This window comes from Emys orbicularis, chromosome 10 (genome assembly GCF_028017835.1).
Source record: "Emys orbicularis isolate rEmyOrb1 chromosome 10, rEmyOrb1.hap1, whole genome shotgun sequence".
NCBI lineage: Eukaryota > Metazoa > Chordata > Testudines > Emydidae > Emys > Emys orbicularis.
Window position 1 is genome coordinate 37,688,874 of NC_088692.1, and position 19,820 is coordinate 37,708,693.

Below are 19,820 nucleotides of genomic sequence, written 5' to 3' on the forward strand. Positions count from 1 at the left end.
AATCTAGATTCTCCTGCATAATCCATCATTGTAGGCATATGTTTGATTTTGGTTATGTATGTGATTTGGGCACCTAACTCCCTTAGGCTTTCTCTTCACTGACACAAAGATGTTTTTTTAGATCAAGGTAACTAACGTGATAGTTATCTTGTTGTACAAAGTGGAGATAATGCACTTGTTGTGTTACTGCCCTATGCCCCCCTCCCATGGCTGACCTCACCTAATTTATCTCATGGGAAACACTACAAGTGCCTTGTCTCTCTACTGTGTTTTTACAGCAGGATAACTACACACCTTATTGTCAATGAAGACATAGCCTCAAGCTCTTCTGAAAATCCCAGCCTATTTGTGCAGCAATCTTCCTCCGACAGATTTCTCCACCCATCTTAATTATTTGATCATCTCGAATATATGTTACTTTGAGTAACCTGTTTACTCAGCTCTCAAGAGTTATCATTACCTCATGAGAGCCTTCTGTGAAAATCACTCAGGTTGCTCTTCTCCCTGCAAAAGAGTTGTCAGAAGCACAATCTGTGATCTAATTTCTGACAAGGCTTCTAAGGAGATCCTGCTCTTAGGTGGTGGTATCTTAAGATTCAGAAAGAGGTTCGCTGGCTAATCGTGAGGTATATGCTATTTCTAGTGTAACTCCTATAGTATTTTTTGTGCCTCTGAGGCAGTTTTTCCCCAAAGGTTTTAACTTTGGAAAAATCTCACCATTCCTCTATCAGTGCACGTGGGGAGTGTTGTGAACGTACAGTGTAATAGCTTTCCAGTAACTAATATTGCTTGTCTCCTTACATTGTAGCATATAGCCAAAGAGCTCCAGGACCTGCTTCAGTGGCTAATGGGAGTGCCAGCTGGTTTAAAAATGAACCGGGCTTTGGACCAGGTGTTGGGCCGGTTCTTCCTTTACCACATTCACCTGTGGATTAGTAAGTGCAATTGTTTAACCTTTCATCTTTCCTTCTCACTTCTCCCTCCCTAGTGTCTAAGATTGTTCTAGTGATGTACGATGAATCCAAATTTGTATTGCAAGGACATACTGGTCTGTGAATCTTTCTGGTCTGGGAACATGAGCCAAATTTGGATTCATGGAATCGACACAGGGAAATGATGCAAATAAGTACAGTGCTCACCTAGTTACTTTGCATGGTGGTGGGGAAATTTTATTTGAGGGTTGAAGTACAGGACCTGTCCTGTAACTGACTTCTGTTTACTAACTGTCTCATGTTTGCATTCTTCCCCCCACTTTGAAACAGAATCTCACTGGTCATAAAGATATTTTTTATGTTGGAAAATAGCCACGTTGGACACAGAATCCTGTGACTGTCTCCTTCTGTTAATGAATGAAGCAGAGCTCTGGTTTTCCAAGGTTTCACCCTACCTTGATGATGATCAGAGAAGCTTTATGCCACTAAAAATGTTGCACAAACCATTTTCACAACTCCTTTGCGATGGTTTCTGTTGGAGTAGGAGATTTTGGTGAAAATGTATCAGTAATTGATTAGTATGTTCCTGAAAAATGTACCCCAGAGGATTAAAGGAATAACAAGATGACCTTGTCTGGACAGGGTGAGCAGGTGTTAGTGTGTCTCACTAAAACTGCCACACCTGGGCTGAGAAGATCGGGAAGGAAATGAGTGGTATTTGCCAGTCATTGTAGTTATAAGATGGCAGCCTAACAGAATTTGCTGTTTTTACTTTCATATGATCTTGATTCTGATCTCTGCAACAACATTCTGCGAGGGGTGGGGGAGAGAGACGCTGAGGCCATCAAGAATTTCATCTGAGGCTCCAGAGAGCAAATAAATACCCTTTGTACAGTGTTACTCTTCCAACTTCCACCAGGCTATATCCACCTGATGTCTCCATTCATTGAGATGATCCTTTGGTATGTTGGCCTGTCAGCCTGTCTGGGCCTGACTGTAGTGCTTTCCATCCTCTCTGACATCATTGCACTCCTGACCTTCCATATCTACTGCTTCTATGTCTATGGAGCCAGGTGGGTGTATTGACCTGTTTGTTTCTCAAGTATATCCGGTCCAAACATCATATTAGGCCTAGTTGATCCCTGGTTTGACCCCATTGATTTAACAGGTTTAAAGCAGAAATTAGTTTGGCCAGTTATGTTATGTCCAAATGATTGAGTCTCAGCATTGAGCTATAAGCATCCTAAGTGTCTTAGATATAAGTGTCTTCTCCCTTTCGACAGTGGCCGTTAGAAAAGTAAAACTATGCTGAGGAGTGGAATGAGAGAGATCAGTTTGCCCAAGAGCCCTAGATTTGAGGGGATAATTTGTGTTTAAGGCTGCTCCAGACGTGACCTCTCCGGGCCGTAGGGTTGCCAACCCTCCAGGATTGTCCCGGAGTCTCCAGGAATTAAAGATTAATCTTTAATTAAAGATTGTGTCATGTGATGAAACCTCCAGAAATACATTCAACCAAACTGGCACCCCTACCTCCTACCTTGCTTCAGAGGATTGCATCCATATGGAGTAACCTGTCTGGATTTTCAACTGCAATATTCAGATTGCCCGATTTTGTGGTTAAATTGCTGCTGTATTACTCCCTCTGCCCCACTAGAGGGCCATGTGCACTTTACAGTCACGGGGAAATGGGTACCAACTGGGAAGGCCAAGGATATGTGTGTAAATGGCTGATGCTCATTCTGCCTTTCATGTCAAATTCTGTACTAGGTATGTCAGAGCTATTCTTGCAGTAAGAATTCAAAACAAAATATGTTCTGCTGATGGTCTACATTAACGTGGGGGCATCCTTTAAATCACAAACTGCGATAGCGAATAGCAGCCTTATAGAGAAAACAAAAGAGCTGAAGGGATAAATAGAGAAGCTCCTGCCTAATAAGTATAGAGACAGCATTCTCCCAGCAGGACGGTGGGGAGGTTAGAGGTATAGTACATTGTGTAGGACAGAAGGAATTTCAGAGGAGGCTGCCCAGACAGAGTTCATACGTAATTCTGGAAATGGTTAGAGGTAGAGAGATGTCTAATTTAAGAATCTTACTGTTATAATTAGAGAGCTTAGGACTAATAGCAATATTGCCTAGTAGGAAACTCATCCACAGAGCTCTTTTACTTGAAGTCTCTCCTTCTGGCTGTAGAGAGTGCATGAGGGGTTCTGTTCCTCAGAGGGCTGGTCTACACTGGGGGGGGGGGGGGGGGGATCGATCTAAGATACGCAACTTCAGCTACTTTAGCAAAGCTTTTGATACGGTCTCCCACAGTATTCTTGCCGCCAAGTTAAAGAAGTATGGGCTGGATGAATGGACTGTAAGGTGGATAGAAAGCTGGCTAGATCGTCAGGCTCAACGGGTAGTGATCAATGGCTCCATGTCTAGTTGGCAGCCGGTTTCAAGCGGAGTGCCCCAAGGGTCGGTCCTGGGGCCGGTTTTGTTTAATATCTTTATTAATGATCTGGAGGATGGTGTGGACTGCACTCTCAGCAAGTTTGCAGATGACACTAAACTGGGAGGCATGGTAGATACACTAGAGGGTAGGAATCAGATACAGAGGGACCTAGACAAATTAGAGGATTGGGCCAAAAAAATCCTGATGAGGTTCAACAAGGACAAGTGCAGAGTCCTGCACTTAGGACGGAAGAATCCCATGCACTGCTACAGACTAGGGACCGAATGGCTGGGTAGCAGTTCTGCAGAAAAGGACCTAGGGGTCACAGTGGACGAGAAGCTGGATATGAGTCAACAGTGTGCTCTTGTTGCCAAGAAGGCTAACGGCATTTTGGGCTGTATAAGTAGGGGCATTGCCAGCAGATCGAGGAACGTGATCGTTCCCCTTTATTCGACATTGGTGAGGCCTCATCTGGAATACTGTGTCCAGTTTTGGGCCCCACACTACAAGAAGGATGTGGAAAAATTTGAAAGAGTCCAGCGGAGGGCAACAAAAATGATTAGGGGGCTGGAGCACATGACTTATGAGGAGAGGCTGAGGGAACTGGGATTGTTTAGTCTCCAGAAGAGAAGAATGAGGGGGGATTTGATAGCTGCTTTCAACTACCTGAGGGGGGGTTCCAAAGAGGATGGAGCTCGGCTGTTCTCAGTGGTGGCAGATGACAGAACAAGGAGCAATGGTCTCAAGTTGCAGTGGGGGAGGACTAGGTTGGATATTAGGAAAAACTTTTTCACTAGGAGGGTGGTGAAGCACTGGAATGCGTTACCTAGGGAGGTGGTGGAGTCTCCTTCTTTGGAGGTTTTTAAGGCCCGGCTTGACAAAGCCCTGGCTGGGATGATTTAGTTGGGAATTGGTCCTGCTTTGAGCAGGGGGTTGGACTAGATGACCTCCTGAGGTCCCTTCCAACCCTGATATTCTATGATTCTATGAGTAGCGTAGCTGAAGTCGAAGTATTTTAGATCGATTTACCTTGGGTCCTCACCGCGCGGGATCAACGGCCGTGGCACCCCCGGTGACTCCGCTACCGCCGCTTGCTCCGGTGGAGTTCCGGAGTCGACGGGGAGCGCGTTCGGGGATCGATATATCTTAACGAGACGCGATATCGATCCCCGATAAATCGATCGCTTAGGGATGTACCCTTAGGGACGGATCAGGGTGGGCGGGGGCGAAAAAGGCAGAAGCTCTGTCCATGTCTAGCTTTTCTGTCTTGTGGGCTTTGACGTGCCAGTCTGCACGGTTCTGTATCCTTGTTAGAAGAATAGCTACACAAGACACTTCATCGTGAGGCCTGCATCAAGCTAACTCAGCTGTTGAGAATGACCCCTGGTTGGGAGGGAGAACCAGGCAGTGAGCTCAAAATACCCATGTCAAGGCTGTATCCCCACTTTGAACTTTAGGGTACAAGTGTGGGGGCCTGCATGAGGACTTCTAAGCTTAACTACCAGCTTAGATCTGGTCCGCTGCCACCATTCCCACAAGCTAATTCCCTTCCCTGGGAAGCTTTGAGAAACCTTTCACCAATTCCTTGGTGAATACAGATCCAAACCCCTTGGATCTTAAAACAAGGAGAAATTGACCCTTCCCCCCTCCTTCCTTTCACCAACTCCTGGTGAATACAGATCCAACTCCCTTGGATCTAAAAACAAGGAAAAATCAATCAGGTTCTTAAAAAAAAGGCTTTTAATTAAAGAAAAAGGTAAAAATCATCTCTGTAAAATCAGTATGGAAAATAACTTTACAGGGTAATCAAACTTAAAGAGCTCAGAGGACTCCCCTCTAGTCTTAGGTTCAAAGTACAGCAAACAAAGATAAACACTCTAGTAAAAGGTACATTTACAAGTTGAGAAAACAAAGTAAAACTAAGACGCCTTGCCTGGCTTTTTACTTACAAGTTTGAAATATGAGAGACTTGTTTAGAAAGATGGGGAGAACCTGGATTGATGTCTAGTCCCTCTCAGTCCCAAGAGCGAACGACCCCTTAAACAAAGAGCACAAACAAAAGCCTTTCCCCCCCCAAGATTTGAAAGTATCTTGTCCCCTTATTGGTCCTTTGGGTCAGGTGTCAGCCAGGTTACCCGAGCTTCTTAACCCTTTACAGGTAAAAGGATTTTGGAGTCTCTGGCCAGGAGGGATTTTATAGTACTGTACACAGGGGAGCTGTTACCCTTCCCTTTATAGTTATGACAACCCAAATAATAAAATTACCACAAAATCCTGGAATTTGAGCAACTGGGAGGAGAATTTCTGCAGCAAATGAATGCTGTTTAAGTGGCAAATTCACTGGCCAAGGAAATATGGAGTTCTTGGGGGTCTGTTTCCAAGGTAGCCACATGGTGAATAAATGACACCAAGCATACATATACAGATAGACACAGAAGGTGTGGCAATATCAGACAGGCAGGTCATTGACACTTGACATTAAGTCATTGATTGCTTGGGACTGGGCATGTGCAGTATTAGTCAAAGGAATGAGACGTGTGCACCAATCAGAGGAATTTGGTGCACAAAGATTGAGTTGTCTTGGGAACACTGTAGCCTATTACTGTGCTCTTCTGAGCATTACCAGCTCGTTAGTAGCATTATACTAGTCTCTTTAGGCTTTATGCTCCTTTCAGCTGTTTTCCTTTGTTTTATAAGATTTACCCACTTCCACTTTCACAATAGTGGTTTACTGTTTTAACTGACTGTATATTTTAATTGCACTCACAAAACTATGCTAAAAGAACAGTAGGTTTGCAAAGTCAAGCACTCCAAAGTTAGGAAATGCCAGAACTAAGGTGGTCTGTGGAACTCTTGTGCATATGCATTAGGATAAACTCTTTACACAGGAATTATTATTAATTATTATAATTATTATCTCTTTTATATAGTGCTTTTCGTCAGCAGATATCAGTAGATTGCATTTTACAATCTTTAATGTATTTATCCTCACAATATCCCTGTGAGGTAAGTAACTAGAATTATCTCCATTGTACAGATGGGAACTCAGGCACAGGAAAGCTAAGGGTCTTGCCCAAGGTCACCCAGGAAGTCTGTGGCAGAGCAGAAAATTGATCCCAGGTCTCCCAAGTCCTAGGCTAGTGCGCTAACACTATTTTTCCCTGGCTCATTCAGTGCGCAGGCTGGACACTGCTCACTGAACGAGCAGCTATTCAATATTTTGTTTTATCTCTTTGGTCACTGTGTTTTGTCTCCTTGAATTTGTGTGACTTCATTAGGTTCACATCCTGCCCCTGCTGAACTGAGAGTGTGTGTGTGTAGCAATGGCAGTTGCTTTGTGGTATAGCTGGGGATCTCTTGGTTCTAATTTGTGGTGCTTCTCCCCTTTGCACAGGCTCTACTGCCTGAAGATCTATGGCTTGTCATCTCTCTGGCGCCTGTTCCGCGGGAAGAAGTGGAATGTCCTGAGACAGCGGGTGGATTCCTGCTCCTATGACTTGGATCAGGTAGTGGCAGAGCATCAAGGAGGTGCTGTGCTACACTGTGGCCACAAAGTCCTGCAGCATGACCTGATCTTGCCTCATTTAATATTGGGGTGCAGACCACCAACTGCTCCATTATATCCAAATTGAGTACAGCTCTTGGCAAGTTGTCTACATGGCTCCTCTCTGCTGTACCCCAGAGTCATCATTCCTCCCCAGATTCAAGGGAACTGATCCTGTGAGGTGCTGAGCAGTCGTAGCAATGTCAGTGAGAGTTGCAGATGCTCACCACCTCTCAGGGTAAGGGTAGAGGAGTGGATATGTGGGAGCGAGACAATTTAAATAATTATAGTGGTGCCCAGCAGTGTTGCTATAGTAACATGCTTCTTAGTGTTTCTATTAAAAGACCCTATTTAATTCACATTGGGTTGGAGCTTGGCCCACACGTTTTCACCAGCATGTAGAAAACATTTTTCTGGAATAGTGTAAATCTGCCTTTTAAACTCTAAAATGTCACAGAAACAACATGAAAGTTGGTCAGAGCCAGGCTCCTCTGGCCTGATTTTAAAAAGAATAATTTAAATGGTGCTGAGTAAAAAATCTTCTTGGCACACTATTTTGTATTTTCACTTACCTTGAGCTTGAGAATTGCAGGTACAATGATGAATACCCTGAGAGAGTGGCTAGCTTCATTGCAGCTTCCGACCTTGCGTTTGTAATCTCTGCTGAAGTGCTATTTAGTAACTATTTATTATTATTATTTAATTATTATTATTATAACTTCCGGGACCAATGCATCTCAGTGAATTGCAACAGATAATCTTAAGCCTCTTACACAATGCTAGAGGAGCTATTTTTCCTCTTTTCCCCAATGACAGGAAAGTAAGAACGTCAGTGTCAGAAAGGCTGTGTGTGCTACTGCAGGGTTCTATTCCATTGTATATTGATGATAATGGGTTTGGCGCTAAGAGCCTCATCCTGCTGACATTGAAGCCAGTGGGAGTTTTGTCATTGGCTTCTGTGGGAACAGGCTTTCAAAGCACAGACGTGAAAAGACTTTCTGAAATGCTAATACATGATGATTTTGCTAAGTAAAGGTGGGGGATGAGAGAGGAGCCTTTATTTGAAAACAACAGCTGTAAACTAGAAGTTGTCCAGGAGTGAGTGATGGTGTATTTCTGGTTATGTGCTTAAATCCATGATGTTGATCTGCCTCTGGGGAAGGACCCTCTGGATACTATACTGAAGAAATGATGATGCATTATTATCCTGTATCCTCTCTAGCTTTGGATTCCATTTTCCATAACAAAGAGTCAGGTTGGAGCTATGTTGATTTATGCCAGGCATTTATTGACGGCGGGATCACTGGAAGTATTCAGAGTAATAAAGTATTATTCACCAACTAGATGGGCTCAGAAGCAGTGGCATGGGGAGAGGGGTATTGAGAATCTTCCACATGCCCACAGTCTAACCCAGGGGTCGGCAACCTTTCAGAAATGGTGTGCCGAGTCTTCATTTATTCACTCTAATTTAAGGTTTCGTGTGCCAGTAATACATTTTAACGTTTTTAGAAGGTCTCTTTCTATAAGTCTATAATATATTACTAAACTATTGTTGTATTTAAAGTAAATAAGGTTTTTAAAATGTTTAAGAAGCTTCATTTAAAATTAAATTGAAATGCAGAGGCCCCCCCCCCCGACCGGTGGCCAGGACCCGGGCAGTGTGAGTGCCACTGAAAATCAGCTCGCGTGTCGCAGGTTGCCTACCCCTGGTCTAACCACTTAATGCTGTCTAAATTTCTTGTGCCAGTACTCTACTAACAATAGTTTATTGTGTCTTTTTTTCCCAGTTATTCATTGGCACTTTGTTATTTACAATCCTGCTGTTTCTTCTGCCCACGACTGCACTGTATTACTTGGTGTTTACCTTGGTAAGATTCAACCCTTAGAGTTGGTCACATCTCATCTATGTATGTGATTGAAGTATAAATAAGATTCCTAGTCATTTTCCCCCATCCCCATACAAATATATTCCTATGACTGTCCCAGGAAGGGTTCTTGCCCGCAAGCAATGTGGACCAAGCAGATGGAATTCAGGATACACACTTGTGTTTCTCTGAAGGAAATTCCCAGAAAATCAAAGTCATCGGGACAAACTGCTCCACTGTCTTTCCCTGGAGCCATGTTTAATCTTTCCCTCCCATTTCCTGGGGTGGCTGCACCTCTGGTTTGACCCAGAACTTTTCCATCTGGAAATTTAACCTTTTCCATTAAAATCTACTTGGCAAGACTTTTGGGGAGGGAATCGGACTCTTTGTCCAATCTGACCAGTCCGATTTGAGACATGGATGCACACTTTTCCACTAAAAGCTGGAACCTTCACATAATTTTAGCCCCTCTTTTGAAAGGGAGAAGGTAAAAATAGTACAGGACTCAAATGAGTTTGACAGAAAAAATGATCGATAGTATGACAAAAGAAGGTGCTCAAATCAGCGATGGCAAGGCGCTGTGTGAGGATACTAAGCAGAGAACTCATTTCTAACTGGCGTGCTCCTGCTTAAATGCTCTATAAAGGGATTCTTCAGTCACAAACAAGCTATTTCTAGAGACAAGGGTTTGCACCTATTTGCCAGCAGCTGCTAGACAGAGCGATGGATGCTACTGGAAACAGAAGCCTGAACTCCCCACATCAGCCTTTGATATCCTGGCCCATTATCTGAAAGTAGAGTATACCACATGCTTTTGCCACTGGCACCAAGGTTACTGTTATAGACTTAAGGCAAGATTCTTAAGGAGCCTGACTCTGACAGGGTGGGTGCTTAGCACTTTCTGAAAATCTGACCCATTGAAGATGCCTTGTGGTGAACATCCACAACTTGAAGCCCCCCAAATCACTAGTCCCTTCTGATGTTGTTAGCCCAACTGCTTACCTCAGTCCTGCCTGTTTACATCACTAACTGTTTCTTTTTTAGCTCCGTCTGCTGGTGGTGGTTGTGCAGGGCCTGATCCATCTGCTCGTGGACCTCATTGACTCTCTGCCCCTTTATTCAGTCATCCTTCGGCTCTGCAGATCCTACAGACTTGCAGGTTGGTCCTACACCACTGCACTGGCAAAAACACAGGCTTCTGCGTTCACAGTGGTATTGTGAGTGGGCTTGATCTAATGCACAGGTAGCTTATTGCACTGAAAGAGGCAGGGTGCCTGAAAAGTACTCAGGTTCCTAATGCAAAATCCATGCACTTGTCAATACTATTAACCAGTTATCCTGCGAAGCCTGATGATAAAGTCACTGGAAACTAATGTGACACTAAAGCTGAGTCATAGGCAACATTATAAAGAACATTAAAACAAAAGGTGCCATTCTACTATACAGCTTTTAAATCAGTTCAGCTTATTCATAGCAGAATAGGCCAGCTGGGTCAAGTAAACAGGGACTGGTCCAAACCTCAACTCCTCTGATATTCAGATAAGTTGTTAACTTGTGCTTTTCTCTTTAATTTTCACCCATCCCTATGTGGCTGGGAACCAAGGTATAGATATACTTCAAGAGAATCTGTTCTTCAGAAAAGTTAGGCCCTCAGGTTGCATTGACTTCTATGGAGTTATACTGATTTGCATTAGCTAAGGATCTGACCTGTGGTTGCTAGCTTAATTTCAGAGCCTAAGAACTCTGGGTAACTTTTAGATAAGCATCCACCTTTCTGAGGTTAACCTGTCGCCATTTCAAAGTTACTTTCTGCCAAGCCACTGTTTGACAGCCATTTTTGGGACCAGGCTAAAGGATAGCACTGAAATGGGGTTAGCTGAAAACAGAGATAGCTCAACCAATTTAAATCAAGCAGGCTAAACCACAAGCCCCAAGCAAGTTTAAGAATATGAAGCACAGAGTTCTAAAAGCAAGAAACAGTGTGAAGAGCTTGATCATCACTGAACCAAGGCCAGTCATGAAATGGAAAGGAAGCCCGAGGCTGATGATAGTGGCCTTGTCTATTGGAGAGATGCCAGGCTCAGCTTTGGGAGCGAAGGTGGCGAATGCTACCAACAATGTTGCTTTCCAGTGCCTGTTGTCAGTCAGTCTCCATGTATTGCCTTGCAGGAAGTTCTTGATCTGCTAGGAGCTGTCTTTGTGGGACAGAAATGCAGCTGAGGAAAGTTGTCCAGTAAACTGCAAGTGATTAGCTAGAAGGAAATCATGTTGATATTGATAAATAATAGATAAATAACTTTTCTATGATACAATCCGGTCTTCAAGATGAAGGAAAATGAAAATATATTAGGACCTCTGTTCAGGAGGGACATCATGGGAGGTCATCTTTTAGGGTTTCCATGGTCTCTGACCACCCCCAACCCAGAACAGGAACATTTTATCTGAGAGAGGTGGGGAGAGAAAGGATCTGATCAAAATTCAAAGCAGAGATAGCCCTTCAAGAACCAGCATTCTTTCATTTCCCTCCTTCTTGGTTTCTGTCACCAATTACAGAGTCATGTCCCAGTGGTATTGCTTTTTTGGCATATGTTACTGATCAGTTGATCTTGGAAAGATCATGAAGGTTGTTTCAACACTCTGAATTTATTACTTTACTATCACTGAGGATTTAGTGCAGTGTTTAACTGCAGCTCAGTTCAGTCCTGACATCTGGCCTCTGATTTCCTTGGCTTAGACCAGGGGTGGCCATTCTGAGCCTGAGAAGGAGCCAGAATTTACCAACGTACATTGCTAAAGAGCCACAGTAATATGTCAGCAGCTCCCCCCCACCCCCACAGCTCCCAGCACCTCCCACCCACCGGCAGCCCCGTCGATCAGTGCCTCCCCCTCCCTCCCTGCACCTCCCAATCAGCTGTTTCGTGGCATGCAGGAGGCTGGGGTGGGGGGGAGCGAGGGCATGGCAGGCTGAGGGGAGGGGGTGCGAAGGGGGGGAGTGGGGGCAGGGGTTGAGCAGTGAGCACCCCCCGGCACGTTGGAAAGTTGGAACCTGTAGCTCCAGCCCTGGAGTCGGTGCCTATACAAGGAGCCGTATTTTAACTTCTGAAGAGCCACGTGTGGCTCCGGAGCCACAGGTTGGCCACCCCTGGCTTAGACTCTGAATTGACAATACTCTGGTATTCATGTCACCTAAACAAGTGTAGATGGGTAATGATCAATCCATAGGTTAGAAGTCTATAGATCTTACTCCTACACACCTAAAGTGAAATGTTTTTATAAAACCACCTGGAAATCTATCAGAGCTGTAGTCCTCCAGCCAAGAGAGCTGTACGCCCAGCAGTGACAAAAGAGAGAGAGACTGAAGCAAGCTGTCCTGAGTTGGGGTGGATATGCTGCATTCTGGGGTTAGAACAGTTTTTCTCTTGAAAGTGGCATTATGTAGTGGGTGAGGCACTGCACTGAGAGTCAGGGAAACTGGGTTTTGTTTCTGGCTCGACCACTGACCTGCTGTATGACCTTTGGCAAGTCACTTCACAGTCCAGCCTGGCCTTCAGGCAGGAGAAGCACACGTGTTCTTGCTCTGCTAGTCCTCTCTGCAGCATTTGATACTATTTGAACATTCCTGTCCCATCTCAAATAAGTTGCTGGCATGAATAGAAGTGCCCTGAAATGGCTCAGATACATCCTGTCAGACTGAACGCAGAACGTCACTATGAGCAACCGTTCTTCCTTCTCCAGAGCCCTCACCTGCTAACACTCACAGGGCTCAGTCTTCTACTTGATATTATTCACTATCTATATGAAACCACTGGGAGCCATTGAGGCAACATGGGCAGAAGTGCCAGCAGCCTGCAGATGGCACCCAGTTCTACATCTCCTTTGTGACAAATGTAAACAGCATCATTTCCCAGCTTTCATCAATGACTGACCGGAATAAACACCTGGATGACAAGTTCCTGGCTTGAGCTGAACCCAGACAAGACTGAGGTGATGCTGGCTGGCATTGGGAAGTGCTTCAAAGATCTTGCCTCCTCTATAACGCTCTGCACTGTCAAGGGAATCTGCCCTCAAATTTTTTAAGTCCCCAGCCTTGGGGTCCTTTTGGATTCCTTGGTGCTATTGAATGCCTAAATAGTCACGGTAGCAAAAAATGCCCACTACCATCTGTGTCTGGCCAGAAGAGTGTGCCCCATCCTATTGCATAGAGACTTGCCCATAGCGATCCATTCATTCATGACCGCCAGGCTTGATTACTGAAACTCAATACATCTGGGAATGAAGCCACAGGCTACAAAATGTGGAAGCCTGTCTATTTAGCAACACAGATCACCAGAACACATCACCCTGATGCTTTGCTTTATGCTGGTTCCCCAATTAAGCCAGAATCCAGTTCAAGGTCTCTGTCCTGATATTTAAAATGCCCCATGGGATTGGCCATAGCTACGTGAGAAACACCTCTCCTTCCATCACCATGACCTTCCACAATATTTACCTTCCACTGGAACAGTGAAACTGTCATCCTATAGGGGAGGCTCATGTGGAGAGTGAATTCCCTATTCTAAGGTCCGGTTGCTGTGTAAATTCTGCTTTACACAGGAGCTGGACTTTAGACTAGGGAATTCACTCCAACAAGAGACAAGAATGACCACAGGCCTCACCAATTGCAGAACTTAAATGTCATACTCCTTTGACTTAGCTTTCCCTTAATTTCTACACACATAACTATAAACAAACAAACTATACAAACAAACTATAAACTAATCTAAAGATTAAGAAGGGGGAGAGGTTATTTTTGTTTTTAAAAAATTTGGGATGCACTTAGATACTACAGTGATGGGGCCATATAAGTACTTATATAAAGGATTTTATTTCTGATTCTGCAACTGACCTTGGGCAAGTCACTTTAGCTCTCTGTGCCTCAGTTTCCCCATCTGTAAAAAGGGATAATAATACAGACCTGTTTTGTAGGGGTGTTCTGAGGATTGATTTTTTTGGGGCGGGAAGTGTTTTGAGAACCTCCAATGAAAGGCCCCTCTATAAAGTGCAAAATACTGTATTCTCCCTCTTTTAAATGTTACGTTAAGCATTGTTTATGTCGAATATGTCATAGCTTGGATCTACCACCTTCCCTGTCTGACTTTAAGGTACTGTGGGGTTTAGTGAGCCCTGGAGGGAATACAGGAGTGAAAACTGGAGTGGCAGCTGCAGCGGTTAATAGCATGCTGAAAATGTATGAATGGCTTCATTGTGATCAATAGTCATTGATTGTTTTGAATTTACTCAAATGCCTTTGTGTCATCCACTATCACAGGCCTATCCCCACCTAGTCTGAAAGCAGAAGGGAAACATATACATGTACAGTAGCCATATGAAAAATGACTAAAGGAGAGCTTTGTCCCTCATTTACGTGGGGTAGAGCATTCCCCTTTTTTGTTGGAATGCTGGGAGCAAATATAGATCATTGTAGTTCCCTTGCCATGATCCCCAGGCTTGCTTTCTTGTGTGACTTTTAGGAAATCCCTTTCAACTCATTGATCCAAGAAGAGAATGGAGATTGTTCTCCTCCATCATGGTTCTTTGTTTGTTTTTCAGCTAGCGTGAAGTTCAGAGTCCTTGAACAGAAGGCTGGAAAACCCCTTCGACTCTTAATGCAGGTAAACCACAGGCTGCTTGGTGCTCACAGTTACGTCCTCTGCTATAGAATTGCCAGCAGGACTGTCCCTATGATTCTGACTGCTTTAGAAAGAGTTCTGATCGCTCTCCCAAGATGGAATTCTAGGGAAAAGCATCTCCAAAGTTTCAGTGGAGTTCTGGGATATGGAGGTGGGGGAAAGTATATTTCACCTCGGTGCTGCAGTTTATCGCTCCTAGCTAGTGTGCCTTGCTTTTGTGTTCATCTGGTTGGCTTCTAATGAAGCATTATACATAAGAAGCAGCATTCTGTATGTTACAAAATGAAACTTGAATAGTTGTGAGTAATGATGGTCCATCGCTTCTGTGCTTAGCATTATCTCACTGCCCTGGTATCTGCAGCTGTGCTTTAATAAATGCTGTGCCTTGAGAGAGGCAAAAAAGACTGGCCACGCTCAACCAGAGTAGCAAACAGTTAAGGAGAACCAAAACCCAGCTCTAGTAAGAGGGCCTTCCCTTCCAGATGAGCTGCTAAGCATGAGCTACCTAATGCACCAGTCAGCTTGGTTCATTGTAGACAGGAAAAGAAGGGTGGATGCCTTGTGAAATGTTCTTAGTTTCGGGATTGCCCTGTGATGAGCTGAGGGGAGGAGTCTCCTCCTTGCTGTCTTTCAAATCTTACATTTTCCATCCTCTAAGGAACAGGCGTTCAAGGAAGGCTTTTCTGAAAATGGGCTGATATGGTGGCAACAGATAATTTCTCATTACAAGTGCAGGAGCAATTGGGGGATCTCCATTTCCTCATCACTATTTGCAGAGCTAGTCCATTCTTGCAGTACAGTCTGCTGGTCAGTAGAATAGCAAGAAGCAAGACTTTGACAACAGTGGGCCAGTTTCTTTGCTGCAGCTGAGATCTACTTGTTGCAGTAGAAGGGGGGCCATCAAGAAGTCAGCTACAGCTCATCTATACTTTCACCTGGTTCCACCCCCGCTCTAACTCCTACTTGCATCTCCACATAGGATAGAGCAGCCTGGAGCTAGTCTAATCTGCACCAGCTGGCAACAGTTCTCCAGGTACCATCCACGAGCTGGGTATAGCAGAGCTAGAGCACGCTGTGACCATGCTGCCTGTTTCCTCTGCTGGGGCCAAGGGATGGCATAAGAGCCAGCTGCTCTGACTACACTCACAGGGATCTCCCCCACAGGGAAGGTGTGCACAGTTTTGGCTCGCTTTATGCCACTGGAGAGATGCAAGGCAATATGGTGGGGCTGAGGATGTGGCCCCAGTGATTATAGCGGCATGGTGGTGGCTGCTCCAGGTTAAAGGGATCAAGGAGTTAGTTGGTGAGCACAATAAGATCTTGATCAATAGGCCCATCACAGAAAGGAATCTTCCTAACATGTGGCACCATATATTGTACCAAGAGAGGTTCAGAAGGGCCTGGATAGACAGACCTTCTGTATCCTGGTCCTGCCACGAAAGGTCAGCACACAGTAAAGGTGGCTTTCTGCTGCAGTGTGGGGGCAGTAATGCCAGGCAGGCCTGTCTCAGAAATCCGGTGGGCCTTGCCACTATCAGATCAGGATTTGCAGCATGAAAATCTGGAAAACCTATTTTGACACAGATTAAAATTCACACAGTGCTACACTGAGCTCTCAGTGTAGCAACTTGTGCTATTTCTGTCCCCAGCTTCCATGATAGTCTTGCCTTGTGTCACCTGCCATTATCCCCATGTGCCTCATTACCCTGCGGAGCAATGCTTCCCCACACTGTGCCAAAGGGGAGGAAGTTTGGGTGTGTGTATAATTGTGCGCACACGTACAAAATATAAGACCTGGACGATTGATGATTCTCCCTGTCTCTGGGCACTAAGCTGATCTAGGTGGCAGCAGATCAGAAACGTATGATAATGTCATGATAGAATAAAAATGATTAGTAGACTAATTTGAATTGGGCTGTCTCTGCAGCTGGTTTATGAGGATGCTTATTTCCCTTGGGATTCAGCAAACGATTGGTTTTTTATTTTAAAAAAAAGTTCAGTGTCATCAGAATGTAGAATCCAAATACAAGTATATTGGTGAGGGCAGGAAGATTCCACGGGTGTTTAATTCATTCCAAAAAGCACTATGCAATTTAGTATTTACACTGGATTTTAAAATGTCTTCTGTAAACATATCAAAAAATACTCCTGGTTACTAGCTATTGGCTTCCCTGATTTTCATGCAGCCAAGTTTTATAAAAGGGGATCTAGAGGAGTTGACTCCTTTACAACTTTGATCCCTCTCTGCACATTCACCCAGAAATTTCCTTTTCCACAACAACCTGTTTGGAAAGGGTTAAGCGAAAGAGGAAGGGAAAGGGGAACGATTCCATTATGAAACAAGGGAGGTATATTTTATCAGTTTATATAGCCTTGAACTACAGAGATTGTATAAAAGGAACTCACGACAGCAACTTCCCTAACAAAACTGTTGGTTTTTTTAATTTAAAACATGACAGTAAGACACTATTATGCTGTGCTGGGTTGAAAGCCATTTCTTACCCCTCAGTAGGTGAAATTCACTCCTATGCCACCAGTCCTCCACACAGATGTACATTTCAACTAAATGGGCATAGGAATATTGTGTCCAAATAGTCAGTGGCTACCAAGTGAATGTACAAGATGGCTCACTTCCCTAGCAACAATCCCTTGTCGTCCCCCCACAATGGACCTGTTTCCATCTAAGATTTAACAGAGTGGATGGAGCTGGGTGAATAGCTAGTAATAAAGTTATTCAAATGTTGCTTCTTTTTCTTTTGGCAGATTCCCTGTGGTCCCCAACTTGAACAGATTGAATCTATTCAGAATTACTCTCCAGTAACTTCAGTGATTAATTATTGGTCTGGAGATTGAGAGTATTTGAAATTTGAGCTGCATGAGTTATTTTGGGTTAGAAAGACAAATCTCATAGTATGATTCTGTTCCCTGACTGGATGAGCGCAGCTCTTAGATTTCTGCTGTGAATGCTCATCTTGACAAATTCAAACCTAGCTTCTTGTGAATCTGCTCAGTATTCACTTAAAATTATTTTTCCATGAACATGTCTCATTCACTAGCAATTGGTACAAAGCAAATACGAAAGAGATGTGAACCCAGCCGAAGAGAATTAATTTTAAAGTGTTACTGACAAGTCATGTGAAATGTTCTGTGGCATGCATCCAGTTCTAATTGGACTTGATGCTGCAAAAGGTGGAATAGGTGCTTGCTGGATCGGTGCCACAGTGCTCAGCCTCTTGCAGGATTGAGCCAATAATTAATTAATCTTACTGGTATATTCCACAGAAGTGCTGTAAAAATGTGTCCCCAAAAGAGTATTCTATTGAATGCCATGTCTGTGGACATGGTTACAGTACAGTTCCATTTTGTCAGGTAGATGAAACCTTAGCAGTGCTCTAAAACAGGCTTATGACTTGGGCTGTGCCTCTGTTTCCCTATCTGTAACCTGAAGGTAACAATTCTTTCCCCACTGAGAGATTGTGAGGCTAAATTCATTTGAGATCTGCAGGTGGAAGGTGCTGTAGAAGAACAAAGAATTATTACATAGCCAGCAAACTCTTTTAATCCATTAGCGTGCAGCAGTATAGCTGGGAGATTCTAATAGGGCGTTAATGTGATGGTACAAAGGCAGAAAGAATTGCACACACACACCCTCGCTTTCCTCAGTTGTCCACAGTTCACACCATGACCCATTTTCATTGCCATTGTCCCTCTTCCTTCTCTACTTCCAGATAAACCCTCTGTCCTATGGCAGCGTGGTGCAGACCTACAGGCTCACAACCTATGCTTGTTACCCTAAGGATTCCTGGAGCTCTCTGTGCAAGAAGCTGTTTGTTGGAGAGCTGATCTACCCTTGGAAGCATAAAGGGGAGAAGCAGGATTAAAGGGAAGCAAACGAGCCAGGCCTGAAAGAATGAGCCAAAAAACACCATTCAAACCCACTTGCTGCTCCCAGGACCAGTGAGCCTGGACCCAGCAGCTGCTAGCTGGGACAATGCTATCAAATCCTCTGCTGAGACTTTGGTAATATGTGAGGAGGGGCTGCATTTTAAATGGGAGTGTTTTTATATCCGTGGTTCTCAAACTTTTGTACTGGGGTGACCCCTTTCGCATAGAAAGCCTCTGAGTGCGACCCTCCTTATAAATTAAAAACACTTTTTATATATTTAACACCATTATAAATGCTGGGGGCAAAGGGGGCTTTGGGGTGGAGGATGGCAGCTCACGACCCCCCACATAAGAATCTTATGACCCCCTGAGGGGTCCCGACCCCCAGTTTGAGAATCCCTGTTTTATACAATCTCCTTCAGCTTTCCCCTACCTATATGGCCCCATCCAGCTGACTTGATTTCCAGGCTGTTCTCTGTTAATGAAGTGTTATTCCGCCCTAGATTACACTGTTCCTGCCTGGCAGCACTAGGGACTAGAGGTTTAACCCTTCAGTACCTCTCCACAGCAGCATACCATGTAAGCCAGGGAGTAGCTCCTGATCAGCCTGATGGTCTGTTAGTCTTTCCATGCAAGTTCATGGGGCCTGGGGGTGATTAAAGCCAAAACGCTGAGGTGGATTATTACATCCAGGTATTCTGGACCTTTCATATTCACGTGTTCAAGCCAATTCATCAAATGCATGCTCTCAAACTGGATGGTCAGCTTGGAAACAGTACTGGTATGTAGCCCACTGATTTGTCCCATTGCTTTTTCTTTGGTAATAGAATTGGCTTTTTCCCACTGCAGCACCACAGCAAGGGTGAGCATAGAAAAAATGTAGCATGGAGGCCAGAAAACACACACTGCTCTGGGATCATGCCTAACCCACCGTTTACAGCAGGAACAGACACAGGTAGGGTTTCACCACAAAAAATCATCTTTGGCCTAAATTTTCCTAACTGACTAGTGACGTTGGACGTGTCTGTTTCTCGGTGCCCAATCTGAGACCTTTTAAAGGGGCCTGATTTTTAAACAGTCCAGACCCTGTAACGGCTCTCAAAATCGGCCTCTAAAACTACTAGTCACTTTGGAAAATGTAGACTCCAATTCTTAAGAATACTTTTCTTGCTTACGGTACTAACCTCCAGATCACAATGAAAACAATGGTCTCTTTCTCTGTCAGGTTTTAAGTACATACACATTATGGTGTCTGTTCCCCTTTCAAAGTGTTCCTCCTATTAACCCTAATGGGAAATACATTCATGTGTTGGCCAGGGAGTAGATTCTTTAGTATGTACCTATCACATACATTTCTGTAGTTTAAAATAGACTGTATACAGATGTGTAAGTACACTGTGCCTAGGTGTACAACCGTCACTTCCCATATCTTAAACAGGATATGTAGTGTTGCTGTGCACTGTTGCCAGGTTGCATTCCAGAGGTG

The 19,820-nt window shown here is 44.2% G+C and overlaps 1 protein-coding gene across 1 annotated transcript in view; it reads left to right on the forward strand.

Annotated features, from left to right (window-relative positions):
- PIGQ (phosphatidylinositol glycan anchor biosynthesis class Q) overlaps nt 1-18,330 on the forward strand; it is a 41,309-nt gene extending 22,979 nt beyond the window's left edge. The window contains exons 4-10 of the mRNA XM_065412338.1: nt 809-935; nt 1,852-2,005; nt 6,766-6,877; nt 8,703-8,783; nt 9,825-9,939; nt 14,370-14,431; nt 18,178-18,330. Coding sequence (XP_065268410.1) covers nt 809-935; nt 1,852-2,005; nt 6,766-6,877; nt 8,703-8,783; nt 9,825-9,939; nt 14,370-14,431; nt 18,178-18,330 — 804 coding nt within the window. The remainder of the gene's footprint in view (nt 1-808; nt 936-1,851; nt 2,006-6,765; nt 6,878-8,702; nt 8,784-9,824; nt 9,940-14,369; nt 14,432-18,177) is intronic.
- Nucleotides 18,331-19,820: the final 1,490 nt, after the last annotated feature.